General features: G+C 52.2%; 1 protein-coding gene across 1 annotated transcript in view; it reads left to right on the forward strand.

Moving 5' to 3' along the window:
• The window catches only part of DNAH11 (dynein axonemal heavy chain 11), a 152520-nt gene that overhangs the window by 18697 nt on the left and 116186 nt on the right, over positions 1–17637 (forward strand). The window contains exons 3-10 of the mRNA XM_078865799.1: positions 1694–1883; positions 4055–4154; positions 5112–5323; positions 5659–5928; positions 6077–6244; positions 9190–9306; positions 9789–9926; positions 12375–12499. Coding sequence (XP_078721925.1) covers positions 1694–1883; positions 4055–4154; positions 5112–5323; positions 5659–5928; positions 6077–6244; positions 9190–9306; positions 9789–9926; positions 12375–12499 — 1320 coding nt within the window. The remainder of the gene's footprint in view (positions 1–1693; positions 1884–4054; positions 4155–5111; positions 5324–5658; positions 5929–6076; positions 6245–9189; positions 9307–9788; positions 9927–12374; positions 12500–17637) is intronic.

Genomic DNA, 17637 nt, shown 5'->3' on the forward strand with positions numbered 1-17637 from the left:
GCATGCGCACGCACGCATGCACGAACACGCACACGCACGCGCACGCACACACGCACACATGCACGCATGCACACGCACACACACGCACACACGCACACACGCACACATGCACACGCACGCATGCACACACACGCACACACACACACGCACGCACACACGCACACGCATGGATAGAAACGTCTCGGGCACTGCCATGGTGGCAAGATGTAAACTACCTCGCCTGGTATACAGGAGGTCGTGGGTTCGATCCCGACCCTGACACCTGCTGTATATTTGTAGTTTGCGTGTCTTTCTACCCGTGGTCGCGTGGATTTTTCTCCGAGTCCTCCGGTTGTTCGCCTCCACGTTAAGAATCAGCGTCCTTTTGGAGTGTTTGTAATACATTTCCACGCAGTTAGCCTCTTCGTTGAGCTATCGCTTGTGGCCAGGTCGCTTCTGATCAAGAGCTACATAGCTCAGTGGGACCTTACCTGGTGAAATCAAAATCTAGTTACATTCTCTCTCGTCCGTTGCTCTCGCCTCTCGGTCTCTCGCCTGGCGCGTCCATCCGCGCATCGCTGCGTGCGACCCACGTTCTCGGGGACCTTCCCCATCGGGGTGCGTCACCCCGCCGCCGCTGCCTCTGTGTCACGCGCTTCTCATCTCGTCATCGAGCGACGACGTCGTTCGTCGTCGTTCCTCCGATCTTCTCGTTTCTGAGTCTGCCTGCTCTCGCCTTTCCCCAAGCGGCACTTTGCACATTCTCACTTCCGCGGTGTGTGTGTAACATCCGTCTATAATGCGCAAGAGGAAGAGATATAAAAAACAAAAGATTACCAGTATTAAAGGCTCTTTAAGAAACTGAGTTTGTTCATCGTCATCGTCATCATCACGATCCATGAGCAGATAGCCCCCGTGGGTGTCCACTCCACATTTCGTATTCTTAGGTTTTTTCGGTAAAGTCACGTAGGTAAAACATCAAAATTAATGAAAATAAAATAAAAACAAAAATCACGACGTTTCGGAGGCAACACAAGTCTCCGTCATCAGGTGGGACCGTCACAGCCGAATTAGCTGCATCAAGTGATGCTAATTCGGCTGTGACGGTCCCACCTGATGACGGAGACTTGTGTTGCCTCCGAAACGTCGTGATTTTTGTTTTTATTTTATTTTATTTTCATTAATTTTGATGTTTTACCTACGTGACTTTACCGAAAAAACCTAAGAATATGATTCCTTGCAGTCACGAAAGCTTCAAATCTAGAATCCACATTTCGTCTTTTGTTTCCACTTTCCTCCGTCCTGTGACATCTTTCTGGCACCAATGCTCTGTTGGGTCTTCCTCTCTTTCCGCTTCCATTTTTCCGAACAACACACCTTTAATTGTCCTGTTGCTGTCCATCCTACATACTCTTAAATAATAACGCTCAGGCGGGAGGGGTGGGGGGGCAAATGTAATCCCAAAGAGGCCGGCACCGCTGCTGGGCATGAGCCGTCAATTGCAGGGCTGCCACCCCAACCTCAAACACATCACTCGAGACACGCGAACGCTGTCAGGGTGAGGGTCACGTGTCTGACGTGATGAACGAATTAACCCCTCTACCTCTCTCTCTCTCTTTCCCTCTCCGCGTCCGCGCGACTCCCTTCAACTTGTCGCCGATTGCCGTCCCTTCCATCGCCGGCGTCGTGGTGGTGGCGGGGCGGGGTGCGCCAGGCCCGAGCCGTACGACCGTCTCGTGGTGCACGCGGTCGAGTCGACGGTGGTCGAGTGGAGCCGACAGATCCGCGCCGTGCTCGCCAGCGACTCGGCACAAGCGCTCAGGGCCGGAGCCCACCCGGGGCCTCGCGCGGAGCTCGAGTTCTGGTCGGCTCGCGCCGAAAACCTCCAGTGCATCGACGAGCAGGTGTGGCCACCACTACCACCAATACAACCACCACCACTAGCACTAACACAACCACCACCACTACCACTAATACAATCACCACCACTACCACTAATACAACCACTACCACCAATACAACCACCACTAGCACTAATACAACCACCACCACTAGCACTAACACAACCACCACCACTACCACTAATACAATCACCACCACTACCACTAATACAACCACTACCACTACCACCAATACAACCACCACCACTAGCACTAACACAACCACCACCACGACCACCAATACAACCACCACCACTACCACTAATACAGCCACTACCACTAATACAACCACTACCACCAATACAACCACCACCACTAGCACGAACACAACCACCACCACGACCACTAATACAACCACCACCACGACCACTAATACAACCACCACCACTACCACCAATACAACCACCACCACTACCACTAACACAACCACCACCACTACCACTAACACAACCACCACCACGACCACTAATACAACCACCACCACGACCACTAATACAACCACCACCACTACCACCAATACAACCACCACCACGACCACTAATACAACCACCACCACCACCACTAATACAACCACCACCACTGATACAACCACCACCACTAGCACTAATACCACCACCGCCATCATCATCCCCACCATCGCCACCACCATCGCCACCAGCAAAGACAAAGATCCCCCGTATAGCCTTAACAGATTATTGGGGCAGGTGCTGTGAGCTTGCAGCACCTATAAAGGCCGGCACGGCACACAGAGGGGGTGGGTGGCCAACACCACGCCCGGCCGCCTTTGTCTCCCTAGTGGCGATGTTTACACATCGCACCAGGTACTCATTTGAGGCCGAGTCTGCCTAGGAGATGCCCAGGACCGGTTCAGATAATCGTTACCGGTGTTGGCTTGTGAGCTGGAATCGAACCCGGGTCGCCAAGTTTGTAGCGCAGAGCGCTAACCACTACACTAACACCCTCACTCCTGCTACCACAATCATCACCGCCACCACCGCCACTACCACCACCGCCAGTACCACCACTGCTTGCCACTACCACCACCATCACCTCCACCACCACCACCGCCAGCGTCAATCAGTGACCGGGAATTCCAGTCAACAAAGCGTCAAACGTCAGAGTGATTTGCTGCTCAAATGAGCATTCCCACATTGGAGCTCATCTCCTGTTGACAGCCCTGAGCCACTGGTGCAAATTCATATACCGGGGGGGTGGGGGTGAGTCGACCAACAGGACAACCACTGTTGACTTCTCCACGAAGTGGTCGCAGTCATTCCGTCGACCCCAGGGGGACGATGAGCCGAGTCCACTCCGAGCGAGGGTTTCAACCTCGCAACTTTCCGAGCGCGAGCCACTCGCTCTTCCGGTGTGCCACGCGGCCCCAGCGTCACGCATCTGAACCGTCGCATATCCGCCTCGACCAATTAACCGCCCACCGCCGCCATCAATCAATCGCAATCGCGGTGGTGGTTGTGGGTGGTTCACCTTTGGTGACCACCTTGGGACCATCAACTTGGCGCTGCATTTGAGAACCCTGCAGGTTGCCCCTCCCCCAACAGCCTTTGTTCAAAAGCTACACGGGGGACCTTTGTATTTGTCTGTATGTGTGGATAAATAAGTGAATAGCTATAGATGGGCTTTGCTTGGTCACGTAAAATAGTTTAGTTGTATTTGTATTTCTATTTATTTAAAAAGTATTTTATTAACAAGACGATTCAGGTAGACAACGCAGGGGGTGTGAAAGGGGGTTGACACCAGCACAAACACACATCACGGATTAGAGTGCATTGGAAGCCTGTCTAAACGGCACGTTTCAATCAACGATTTCAATAAACTCTACAACCACCTGGTGTCTTCCTAAGCTCTGATACTCCTGCAGGAAAGGAGGATGGAGTGCCTAAATGCCCTAATGAGTGCTCTTAAGAATAATTGCCCACTGGAGGAGACGTAGTGAAGGTGTTCCGCTTGTGTATATATATTTTCCTTTTTGCACTGTTTAATTGTTGTTGTTGTTGTTGTCACGTTCTGAACCCCGTAACCCCGACTTGACAACGCGTGCGGAAGTAAAAGAAGGAGCTTTTGACAGCTTTATCGGATTCCTCCCGCGGCATGAACGAATGTCCCCGTGCCCACAGCTGAACACGCCGAGGGTGAGGGCCCTCTCCCGGGTGCTGGAGAGGGCAGAGAGCAGCTACTGCCCGGCCTTCCAGCACATCTGCCAGGAGGTGGCCGCAGGCAAGTGTGTCGATTAGGGGGGGCCGCAGGCAAGTGTGTCGATTAGGGGGGCACAGGCAAGTGTGTTGATTAGGGGGGCACAGGCAAGTGTGTTGATTAGGGGGGCACAGGCAAGTGTGTTGATGAGGGGGGCACAGGCAAGTGTGTTGATTAGGGGGGCCGCAGGCAAGTGTGTTGATTAGGGGGGGCAGCAGGCAAGTGTGTTGACTAGGGGGGCCGCGGGCAAGTGTATTGATTAGGGGGCCACAGCGGCGCATTGGGTAACAAGCACTCGTGCTTCGCGGCAAGAAGCGCCGGGGTTCGATTCCCGACTCGTGGCGCCTTTCCGTGTGGAGTTTGTACGCTCTCTCGCTCTCTCTCTCACCCGACTTCTGCACGGGTTTTCCTTCGGGTTCTCCGGCTTCCTGTCACCTTAACAGACTGTAGGGGACAAGTGCTGTTAGCGAGCACCTTTGAAGACCAGAACGATACACGAGGGGGTGGGTGGCCAGCATCACGCCAGACCGCCGTTGTCTCCCCAGTGGCGATGTTTACACACCGCACCAGGTACTCATTTGAGGCTGAGTCGACCTAGGGAAGGACGATAACCGGTTCAGATAACCGTCACTGGTGTTGGCCATGAGCGGGAATCGAACCCGGGTTGCTGGGTTGGTAGCGCACACACACACAATGTAACCGCGATTGGTCAAAACATCCACAAATGCTGATGAATTGCACTGAAAATCACTCAACAGAGTAGCGGCATTATCATCATCTTCCCCCCCTCCTGCCCCAACTACGCGAACGTGGCAGGACCCTCCCGAAAAAAAGTCTTGAGACTCGGTGAGGCTTCCCCGCTAATTCCAATTGTGTGTCTCCATGTCCTCCCCCGGCCCCCCACCCACGTCTCTCCCCCGCCGCTCTCACCGCGCGCCTCTCCGTCTGGCCGCTGGTTCCCGTCCCCACCGCGTTCCGCAGGCCTGGAGGAGGCCCGCGACGTGTCGCTGCACCTGCGCCCGCTGGCGCGCCACCTGGACGCGCTGGAGCGGGCCGAGCTGCCGGCGGCGGCGCCGCTGCTGGCGCCGCTGCTGCGCGGGGTGACCCTCGCGTGGAGCCGCTCGGAGCGCTACGGCCGCCCCGAGCGCGTGGTGGTGCTCCTGCAGGAGATCGCCAACCTGCTCATCCAGCAGGCAGGTCCCCGCCCGGGGGCGTCGTCAACGTCGCAATGTCACAATGTCACAAAGTCACGACGTCGCAACTGTGAAATGTCACAAAGTCACGACGTCACAACGCCGGTGCGGCGTGCGCCATTGTGCGTCTCTCTCACCATCTCTCTTTTACTATCTTTCTGTCTTTCGCCACGTCTCTCTCTCCATGTCTCCCTGTATCTCTCAATACATCTCTCCAACACGTCTCTCTCTCTCTCCCTCTCCTCTCCTCTCTCCGCTCTCTCCATCTCTCTCTCGCTCTCTCTCCGTACGCCGCGCCGCGGTGGCGATGACCCTCCCACCCCCCCCCCCCCCAGGCCGCGCTGCACCTCTCTGCCGACGGCCTCTTCACGGGCGAGGTGGAGGAGGGCCTGGAGCGCGTGAAGCTCGCCGCCGCCCTCCTGCTCGAGTTCCGCGACGAGTTCTCACGCTGCCGCGACGCCCTCGCCCGCCCCCCGTCGCCGCCGGTGACGACGGTGGGGGGGCGGCCCGCCGGGCCCACCGGGCCCGCCAGGCCCTGGGACTTCCCGTCACAGCTGGCCTTCGCTCGCCTCGACCTAAGCCTGCAGCGCCTGCGGCAGATCCAGGTCGGGGATGTTGCTATTGCTGCTGTGTCTTCTGATTCTGCTGCTGATGCTGCTGATGCCGGTGCTTCCACTAATAATTATATTGTTACAGCTTCTGCTGCTGCTCTTGCTGCCACTACTAAGTTTACTATCGCTGCTGCTGCTGCAGGATGTTTTCCAGACGGCCCTAGAGTTCTCTCGCCTGGAGCGCCTGGAGTTTGGTGGCGTCAAGGGCCGAGCCCTGAGCGAGCAGGCCTCGGGCCTGGGCCAGGAGTTCCTGGAGCGATGGAAGGTGTTCCAGGAGAGCACCTACGACGCCCTCGACTGCGAGGACAAGGTACGTGACGGGGGGGGGTTCAACTCCATCGATTGTCACCCGGTGTGGCCCACTGAGGAGCTATGTAGCTCTTTTTTTAGAAGCGAGCTGGCCATCACGTGGAAATGTATAGCGGCCAAATAATCTAAACGCGCGTTGATTCTGAATGTAGAGGGAAAAACCGGAGGACCTCGAGAAAAATCCACGTGATCATGGGGAGAACATGCAAACTCCAAATAAACAGCAGGTGTCAGCGTTGGGATCGAACCCATGGCCTCCTGTATACCAGGCGAGGTAGTTGGTTTTTTACCCTTTTTATATGGCAACAAAACTGGCATCTTTTTTACGAGGAGTCATGTTTGCATAGACCACAATACTTGCAGTCATAATGCAAACAAAAAACATAACTCCGATAATGTATGCACTGTCCTTGAAGTTGATTTGTCCACACCCGAGACAGCTTTCCTTAGAGCCTAGTCTCACATAGTGTTGGACCAGATGACGCCAAAAGGCGCACAACTCAAAGACAATGCACCATCAGAGTATGAGAGCTCGGGGTAAGCATTTACACCATTGGTACCTCATTTGCCAGTAAAAAAAAATATGAACTCGTAAAAAAGGTGTCAGTTTTGTTGCCAGATAAAAAGGTTAAAAAACCAATTATCATATTTTTTACTGGCAAATGAGGGTACCAATGGTGGACCAGGCGAGGTAGTTAACATCTCGCCACCGTGTCGCCCAAGCGGCCATGCACAATCCACTGCCGGATGAAGCCCTCCGCAAAGCCGCCGCCGTCGCTATCGTCCCGCGATCCCCAATGCCCAAACCCACGTCGAAATAAGACCTTATGTTAAAATAGAAATCTCGTATTAAAAAATTATAATTAAGGAATGGATTTAAACAGTTATGGCCAATCTACTGTCCTATGTCAACACACAGCTGCAAAAAAGGCCTTCCTACTCGGTGTTGGTGATGAGAGTTTTTGACCATACTTCACCACGCTGGATCAGTGCGCGTTTGTGAAGCAGAGGGCTAGAAGATCCGTGCAACATTTCAATTCTACCACCAGCTGTTGCTCTGTAGCAACATTGGTTGCACAAAGAAGAGGGGGAGGAGGAGGAGGGGGAGGAGAAGGTGGGAGGGCAGGGGGAGGGAGGGGGGAGAAGAATTGGGACTGCCGGACGTGTGCGCGACGATTCCACGCGGCGTGCGGGCACAGCCAACGAAGAGTCGCTGTCGCTTCAAGAGTTTTAGTTTTGTGGAAATTCGACGGATCGATCGACATCACGGCCGACGAACGCGGATAGCTCTCGGGCCGCGTGAACTTGAATTTCTAATTTATTTTCAGACCCCCCCCCCCTCCCACCGGGCTCGTTCTAACGAATGTGGCAATAAAGCCCCCGACTTAAATGCGACATTTAATCTGAAGTGTAAAACATTTTTCATCGGGAGTGTGGTATGAAACGCATTTGAATGAAATTTCACTAAATTCCTCCGGTCATTGCTTCGCGAACTTAACTCTGAGCCGCCGCCAACCCTTGACACAAATCATTTTCCGTGTGGGTAGGTCAGAGAAGGAATAAAATAAAAAAACATAATCCTAAACCGAGCCCTAAATCTTTTCTCTCTTACCTCCACTCCAGGCACGATTGTTATTTTTGCAATCATCTTTGCTCTGCATACCCACCATGCATTGCAGGATGGTGGCACAATGTTTGTAAACTGTTCATTTGAATCCAAGTTACGCTCTCGGCGTTGCGTCACGAGACAAATACATTTTTCCGATCTCTAGCACAGCAGAGGGTGATCTTTTGAGAGAACGGCACGTGGGAGGTGGATATCGAAGAGCTACCTCTGAGATCTCTTTAAGTGACCTCTGTTCCACACAGCAGAGGGCAGCACTTTCCCACCCGCTCTGCCATGTGAGAGCAATGTTTGTCAAGTGATGGTCAAACCGACGCTTTTAGTTCTCAGAGTTGGAATCTGGCCAAATTAGGTGCAGAACCCAATACAATGGGTTATTTTAGTTCGATATACCTGATCACAACCGTGTGAGTCTATGGATCCCTGTTTAGTATGCATGTTGAACTTCTTTTGCACCGTACATAGCTAACCGTGCTGATCGGAAGTGTGAGTGTAAATGCCTCAGTGTCTCAGTACGGCTCCCTGTGTGAGCCTAACAATCTCGAAGTGGGATCTCGATGCGAGTTCTTGGTTACCCGGCCGACAGTGTCCACTCGTCGTGCTTGAGAACCCGGAGATCACGGTCCTCGCCGGCGCAGCCATTTGACCTCCGACCTCCGTGACCACCGTGCCGACCCCCCGACCTCTGCCCTCGTAGCCCTCCGATTGGCGCCGTCCCTTGCGGGTGACGCGCCACGGACTTCAGCGACTGCGAACTCTCCCGGCGCACGAAGCGCAAACCGCCGCTCCCACAGTAAAACACGCACAGCCAGTCGACTGAGCGCCACCAACGCACGCCGACCGAGGAGAGGAGACGACGAAAAAAAAATCATCGTTGGCATCTCGCCAAATATCCCGCCAGGCGGTCGCGACGCTTGCTTTGATGATGGGCGCGCACACCGTACCTGGCGCGGAAAGCGCAGACCCCCTCCCCACGTCCGGGGGAAGAGAGCCACGGTGCTTGGGCAAGCTTGTTTACCCCGCGGCTACGTGTACGCGCGGTCACGTTTGCGTCGCTTTTGAATCTTTGGCTGTTCTCGTTCCGCTTGAGCGTGCGCCGTGATTGGTCAGAGTCCTCGCCCCCTGAGGTTCGTCGTTCAAGTTGGGCTTTAAGTCGCTCTGAGCAGCGGACATCAGAGGGCACGCTCGGCCAATCCGGCCAAACGACCAACACACCGCGAGAGAGAGAGCTTCAAAATTCCTAGACCCAGGGCTTCATCCTGCGCACCCAACCCAACGTCCTGATCACCTGCCCCCCCCCCTACTCCACTTGTGCACCGCAGGCTTTTGTGAGAGACTACAAGGACTTCAAGCGCCGAGTGTTGGATTTCGACCGCCGCCTTGGCTCCATCCTCTGCCAGGCCTTCCAGGACTGCTCTGGGCTTGAGTCGGCCTTCAAGGTGCCATTCCCAGCATGCCACCCTCCTACCCCCACACCCCCCCCCCCCCCCCCCCCAGTCGTTTGGCTGTCTTATCTCCTTTACCTGGAATGTCGTGGGTTCGATCCCAACCCCAACGCCTGCTGTATATTTGGAGTTTGCGTGTTCTCCCCTCCACATTTAGAATCAACACACGCTTAGAGTATTTGGCTGATATAAATGTCCACATAATAAGCCACTTGAGCTGTAATTTGTGGCCAAAAAGCTGCATAGCTCAGTGGGCCTTAATTGTTAAAATAAAAAATTGCAATAAAGTAAAATCATTAAGATTCAAAGTCCGTTCTGAGCGAAAGTCTCCGTGCTTGCACTGGCAACGAGTTCTGACTCACCTTTCCGCTGGCGGCCCTGAGCCCCCGCGGTAGGAAATTCCACATTGCCATGGCAGGGGATTGGTCACATGGAGGATTGGTCACATGGGGGATGTCCCCCCCCCCCCCCATCAGCTCGTGGCCATCGCGGCTGGCTTCCTGGAGAGGCCGGCGGTCGGTGAGATCTTCGCTGCCAACTTCGCAACGCTGATCGCCATGTTCGACCAGGAGCTCGAGGCCAGCAAACAGATCTACGATCAGCACGTGGCGCTGGTGAGTCACCCAGCCGTTAGCGCGCTCACCGCTCGTTTTGCCGAGGTGCGCGGTTCGAATCCGGCGGCCGCACCGGTTATTGCCGTTGGGAGCAATAACCAGAAAGCACACGTGCAATGTTGAACTTCTTTCGCACCGTACGTAGCCAACCGTGCAAATCGGATGTGCGCATACGCTCAGCGCTTTGTTTGCTACAAAGCGATTCTTCCACTTTTTGCACAATGTGAAACGTGCGCCGTTATAACACAAAATGCGCGCCTTTATAACGCAGAACGCGCGCCGTTATAACACAGACTGCACGCTGTTATAACGTGGAACACGCGTCGTTATAACATAGAACTCGCACTGTTATAACGCGGTTTCGTGAGCGGTTGATGACGAACTATTTTCTTGAGTTGCGTGGCTGAGCGGTACAGTGATACAGTATGCAAAATTATACCGTGAAGCGGTGGCGTACCCTCAGTTACTTGTCACACCATCTTACTGCGTGTGTACGTAGAAGTACGTCCTATCTCGCCAAATTTTATCGTTACATTATTTCGTGTGTTGCACACTCGAAATGAAGGACGTGGGCAGGTGCTCCAAATCGAGGGCAAGCACATTTATTTATTGTGGTTAATATTAATCTTGTGAAGAACAGCACCGTCACTCTGTAAAATGCAACAGCACGTGTGTTACAACCAGCCTTGCTCCTGAGCCGCCATTAACCATGTGGCTGGTATATCCGCGCGGTCATTCAATAACCCTGCCAGCCACCTACAGGCCCGACTCAGTCATCACATGCTGCTGTACACACATGCATTGATGCACTGCACAGCACGTCAGGACTTTCACAGAACCACACTTTACTCCCTTGCTGCACAAGGACATAATTAAAAGAGTGATCCATTCCTAATGTGCCACACATGGATAAATTATTTTCGCTTAACGCCTCGAATGAGGCCTAACAGTGCCACTACCACACGCCATCTGCTTCACTCACAGTGGACGTTAAAAGATCCCCGTGGCGTTCATTCGCGAGATGAGTCCGTCGCGTGCCACCGCCAGGGTCAGATTTTGGCGAATTCGAAAGTTACTCCGCAGATTACCCGGAAGCAGAGGTCGCAATCGGGTAGCCGATACCCGTACCCTACCCGATACCCGGCAACCCGTACCCGGCCGGGTACCCGTTTGCGACCCTGGTGCGGCCGGGTACGAGTACGGGTAAGGAATCAAAACCCGTTTGCGACCTCTGCCCGGAGGGGTTTACACACACACGCAGCCTCGACAATTATCGCCCCCTACTGGCAGACTTAATTTCTCCCCTTTGTCGCTCTTGCAAGTGAGATGTAAACCCTGGGGGGTCTTTTGAGTTCTCAACCGGGTTAATGCAATAAAAACTCGAAACTTGAAACTTGACACCTGTCCGGTAATTTGGCACCTGGGGTGGCAGGAATCGATGTTGGACCAAGCCCTCGGTGGCATTGCGCTGAACGGTGTTCATGTTCACTGCACAACTTGGATACACCGAGGTGTGCGATAATAATTTGGCATGCCTAGAGAAACTCCCGAGAGGCATGGCGTTATCATCACCATCATCATCATCGTCTCTATTTTAAACTGTAAACAATTTTTAGTTTGCCAGGTAAGGCCCACTCACCTATAGAGCTCTTTTTCATAAGCGACCTGGCCACAAATGAGAGCTCAACGAAGTGGCTTATCACGTGAAAAGTTATAGCGGCCAAATACTCTCGACGCACGTCGATTCTCAATGTCGAGATAAAAACCGGAGGACCCCGATAAACACCCACACAACCACTGAAATAGAGAGAGACACGCAAACTCCAAATATACAGCAGTAGTCAGGGTCGGGGTCGAACCCTGAACCTCCTGTATACCGAGCGACGGAGTTGACATCTCGCCACCGCTGCGCTCCTCCCATCCAGTACATGATGTGCCCTGTGCCAGTCTAGCCAAGCGGGGGGGGGGGGGGGGGCTGGTGGCAGCTGTCTCTGTGCGACATAAGGGGAACGGCGCACCGCACAGCGATCGGGCATTTGTCTGCGAGGATTGGGGCCAATGTTGCTACGCGGCTTCCAAATTGACCTGTGAGCAAATTGATCGAACTTTACGTGAGTGACTCCATCAAGCAGTCCTCGCTCTCCTCTCCGTAGCGAGTGGACCAAACGGAGATTAGATTTGTGAAACTTCCACACTTCAGGGTGTAATGTAGCCTATCGTAAAAAGTTAGTTTTATCAAGCTCTTCAACAAATTGATCTCCGTGACGTCTGCGGCCGCTCTTGCTTCCGTTCCTGAAGACGCTCCCCAGCGTCGTGGAGCGAAACGTCGGACATCGTGCCAAACAACACTCGGCGCAACTCGAAAACCAGCCGGAGAGCTCCACAGCGCAACTGCAAAAATCCCGGAGTGGTGAGACTTTTATTGCTCTTTTTTTGTCCTTTCCTCAGCTCAAGAAAGGACGAGGCCTCGTCAACAAGAACATGCCCGCGACTGCCGGGAGCCTGACGTGGGCCAAGCAGCTCGGCCAGAGGCTGCAGAAACACAAGAGGCAGTTTCGCTTCATCAGCCACCCGTGAGTGCCCCTTGAGAGACACAAAACACGTTCCTTCGGAGTGGGCAGGTAGGAACTTGGTTGGACAGCGCATTCGTGCACGACAGACAAATATGCACGGCAGACAGACAAATAATCCCTGGTGGGCAGTGTGGAACCTGTTGTTCCTACCTGTATAAAAGATAACTTGACTTGAGGTAGCCAGGCAGCCAGCCAGGTAGCCAGCCCCCTTAACTATCGGCCCCTCCCCCTTGCTTAGGCCCCTCCCCTGACCACCCCCCATATCCTTAGGCCCCTCCCTTGACCCCCCCTCCCTTAGGCCCATCCTCTGACCCCCCCCCCCATCAGGCCCCTCTCTTGACTCCCCCCTTCCTTAGGCCCCTCCCCTGACCATCCTCCCTTAGGCACCTCCCCGTTCCCGGCAGTAGGTCTCCACCAATCAAAGAGCTGTTTATATTATATATATATATTTATGCACGACAGACAGTCAGGCAGACAAATAATCCCTGGTGGGCAGTGTGGAGCATATTGTTCCTACCTGTAAAACTTTGGAACTGCTGGGCAGCCCCTCCCAGTTCTCAGGTATCCCCCCACCCTTTGCCCGTGTCATGAATGTGGAACAAAATCCCAATTTTTGTCACGGTTTGGGAAAGATGTTTTGAAACCACAGCAAATTAGTAATGTTTGCCATGTAAACAGAACGTGCCAATGCGTTACTAGTACAGCACACCGGTGTGTTGGAGAGTAAGGCTACAACATTTACACAACATCCCACTGTTATTTTCCACACTCAACTGTTTTCCTTTTCCCCTCCAAGCGCGGTCTTCCGAGTTGAGCCTCAAACTCTCTCCACGAAAAAGAAGTTTCAGCATACACGCTCACAAACCACACACGCGTTCCGGTGGACATCTTGCGGATTTCAACTTCAGAACTTCGGCTGCTGAAGTTGCCCGCAATAAATGCGCAGCAAAAGCTGTGAAGAAGAGATTCCCAGAGATTTTACTTTTATTATTTTTTTTTACCTACGTGACTTTACCGAAAAAACCTAAGAATATGAATAAGAGATTCCCACACACGTGGCCCAGCCCATAAATCCGCACGTGGGTCACGGGGCGGCTCGGAAACCCGAGGCGCGAATGTGTAGGAGTTTATCGATTTACTTACTTGACGCATCGAAGTTCAGGATCAGCGTCTGTTATTTAGCCTGGAGGAATCCGATGAGCTGTGAAGCTCTTGTAGGGGCGGGTCAACAGGTTGCAAATTGCCAACTAGTCGCTGGATTCCGTTGAGATGAAGGTGATCATACTTTCAATTTTGCCGCGAACATTGTTATACTGCGCTATCCAACGCAGGTCTGGGTCTCCGCTTTACTACCCCGCACCGATCCAGCGTGGTGAAGCATGGTAAAGAACACTCTCTCATAAGTAGGGAGGCCTTTTTTGCAGCTGTGTATCAGCATAGGACAAAAAATGGACTACAATTGTTTTCATCCGTTACTTATTTTATTTTATTTCAAACGATATTTCTATTTAAACCCAACGTCTTATTTCGACGGGGGAGGGAGGGGCGATAGAAACGTGAAGTCGTTAAGATCGCGGGATGTTGACACAGTGGTTTGTGGAGGACTTCTTCCAGTAGTAGATTGATCATGGCTGATGACGGTGATGACAGAAACGCTGCTATCGTTAGTGCACGGGCAGAATAACTATAAACTAAACTATGAGAAGAGGATTTCCACTTTTATCTGGCAACAAAACAGGTGTTAAGGTGTTAGGCGTCCTCTGGTCTAACACCTTTTGAGACTAGGCTCTAAAGAAAGCTGTCTCTGGTGTGGACCATTCAGTTTCAGAGACAATGCATATATTATCAGAGTGTGTTTTTTGTTTGCATTCTTACCACAAGTATTGTGGTTAATGCAGACATGATTCCTTGTAAAGGTTTCAGTTTGGTGTTTTAACATCTTAACATCTGTTTTGTTGCCAGAAAAAAGGGGAAAACCTATTCTCATATTTTGGTACTGGCAAAGGAGGTCCGAAACTAAACTATTTTAACTTATCAGGTAAGGCCCACTAAGCTATATAGCTCTTTTTCATCAGCGACTTGGCCACAAATGATAGGTCAATGGAGTGGCTTATCGCGTGGACATTTATTGCAGCCAAATACTCTGAACGCACATTGATTTCAAATGTGGATGGAAAATCCGGAGGACCCGGAGAAAAATAAACGCGACCACGTGGAGAGAGAGAGAGAGACACACGCAAACTCCAAATATACAACAGGCGTCAGGGTCGGGATCGAACCCACGAACCTCCTGTATACCAGGCGAGGTAATTCACATCTCATATTCTTAGATTTTTTTCGGTAAAGTCACGTAGGTAAAAATTTTAAATTAATAAAAGTAAAATAAAAATTAAATAAAAATCACGACGTTTCGGAGGCAACACAAGTTTCCGTCTTCAGACGGAACCGTCACAGCACGATAGCTGTATCAAGTGAGAGAAATTCCAAGGAAACAGTCCTTGTATATGTAATAAACCTTCTTGAGACGGCTTCCGGAATCAGTCCTTTTTATTTTCAACTTCCACAGTTACACTTCACACACTCCCCGTTGCTGACAGACAACGGGAAGCGGGCAGACTCCCCGCCAAGTCCCCACCGCGCACGTGGCACCCAGAGCCCCGTACGCGCGTGACTCCTGCTCTTCTCGTTCCCAAGTCTGCTCCCGACCTCTCTCTCTCTCTTAATCCCTTCGTCACGTGGTACCCCCCAGCCAATCCTCCATAGACAGCGTTGACTGTTCCCAATGGTTCCCTGTCAATCCCGGGACCACGCCTCTGATCCGGCTCCCCATTAGCTGAGGCCCCGATTGGCCAGGCCAATCACCCCTGCTAACATGCCGTGATGACGCCGAGGCCATGCTCCCTGGCTCACCCCTTATTGGCTACAAAGCGGGACCGGCAAGCCAATCCCCACGTGAACCCTCTATGGCTGTTATTACATATATATACTGGTTGAGGGTGGGAGGAGCCAAGGTAGGCCCTGAATATTATTTTTGTGAGGTTCGGTGCGGCTGAAGCACGCTGCTAGGAATGAGCCTTTGTTGTGTAAACTGGGTGTGGATGATGTAAAGGTACTTTTATTAATTTAAATTTTTTACCTACGTGACTTTACCGAAAAAACCTAAGAATATGAATACTTGCAGTTACAAAAGCTTCAAATCTAGAAGTTCACATCTCGCCATGTGGAAGGGGGTGGGGGGGGATAAATCACAAAAAATCTCCGCACAAAACTCCGACAGAACAAACGACGCCGGAATGTCGCTGTCCCTTCAACGCTGCGAGGATCGGAGCTGATGTAGGTGCGACGCAAATCGAAAGGAACCCACGTGATCTTTTCGTTCTTTCACCAACCGCACCGTGAAATTAAAATTTCAAACTGAATGCGCATTATCATTTAATTTGAAAAGGTACCATTATGCCATCAATAATATGAAAAAAACACTGACCATGATTGTATCACCCTGACACGAGACATTGACCCGCCTGCCATTCCCTCGTACCCCCTTTTTTCTCCCAAAGTGCGCGCTAAAAAAAAAAATACTCCACGCTTTTCCACTCCCGAGATCGTTGAACCTCACGTCTTTTGACCTACATTTCCAGCGGAATTACAGGATTATGATTGTTATTAAACGTTTTCAAATGTAGCTAGTCACTCTTTCCACTCAACCCCAGCCCCCCCTGACTCGACGTTTTCTTTTTCCTTTCCCGCGCGCACTTAAGAGATGGAAATTATCTCGCGAACAATTGGCAAATTGGAAAGGAAAAGAAAAAGTTGGGGCAGCCGCTACTTTGCCTAAGTAATGCGCGCCCCCACGGGGTCTCGCTCAAGGGCACGGTGCCTTTAGAAGTGCGGCTCGCAGCTAGCGGAAAGGAAACGTCGCGCCGGGAGCGGATTTGAAAAATGCCGTGGGTTCTGCCGAATTGCCCGTGAAAGGCTTTTGTATCATAGCCGTTTTTTTTTTTGCTGTTTTAAACGGCGACTGCGGCGACGACGATGACGACGATTTTTTTTTTGCACGCGGGCCTCCGCCACCAATATTGTGAGTCGCGGCTGATGCGTCGGGTCAGATCGCCGCGCGGAGCGAAGCGTGTCGCCCACTGTGTGTCGGACGAGGCCGGAGGACGTTATTACGCATTCAGGCATTCGCGCGACGACGCTGGCTGTGACGGACAGCGCAGCGTAGAACCCGATGTTTTTAGTTTTTATGCGCGTTGATCGCTCTCCACAAATTGGCACATTTGTTGATGTTGACTTTATCCATTTGGCTGCGTCGGGTGGAGGAGGGTGGACGACACACGTTCGAATTTTAATCGATCTATTGCATGTGAAGCTCTGACCCAAAGAACAATTATGGGCGGAGGTGGTGATGATGATGGGGCAGTGATGGTTGTGGCAGGGATGATGATGATGAGGCAGGTGGTGATGGTTGTGGCAGGGATGGTGATGGTGATGATGGTGATGATGGGGCAGTGATGGTTGTGACAGGGATCATGGTGATGATGGGACAGGCAGTGCTGGTTGTGACAGGGATGGTGATGGTGATGATGAGGCAGGCAGTGATGGGTTGTGACAGGGATTATGATATGAGGTCTTTTAATTTTAGACACAACGCCTAGCCCGTACATCAAAACTCATCTTAAAGAGGGTGCTGCTACCTTGGGATGTTTGGCGGAGGAAACCAGAGAACCTGGAGACCACCCCACCACGCGTACGCGGGAGGGGAGTGGGGGAGAATGCTCATAGCTCCGCACAGATAGATTCAAAAACCACCGTTCTGCTGCCATCTCCCTCATGCTGGGTGGATTGGATGTGGACAACAACGATGATGATGGTGAGGGGAATAACGACAACCCTGACGACGATTATCATGACAACAGTAGTGACAGTTGTGATGATGACGATGATGATGGCGGCAATAATAACGATGACAGTAACGACACGTTCAATGGTAATGCTGATAAGGACAATTGCAATGACGATCGGCGACGCCGGTGATGATGATGATGACGACGACGAGGACGATGGCGACGATGGCAACAATGACAACGATGACGGTAAGAGTGACGATGACGACGATGACGACGACGATGATGATGACG

This window comes from Lampetra fluviatilis, chromosome 21 (assembly GCF_964198595.1).
Source record: "Lampetra fluviatilis chromosome 21, kcLamFluv1.1, whole genome shotgun sequence".
NCBI classification, from domain to species: Eukaryota; Metazoa; Chordata; class Hyperoartia; order Petromyzontiformes; family Petromyzontidae; genus Lampetra; species Lampetra fluviatilis.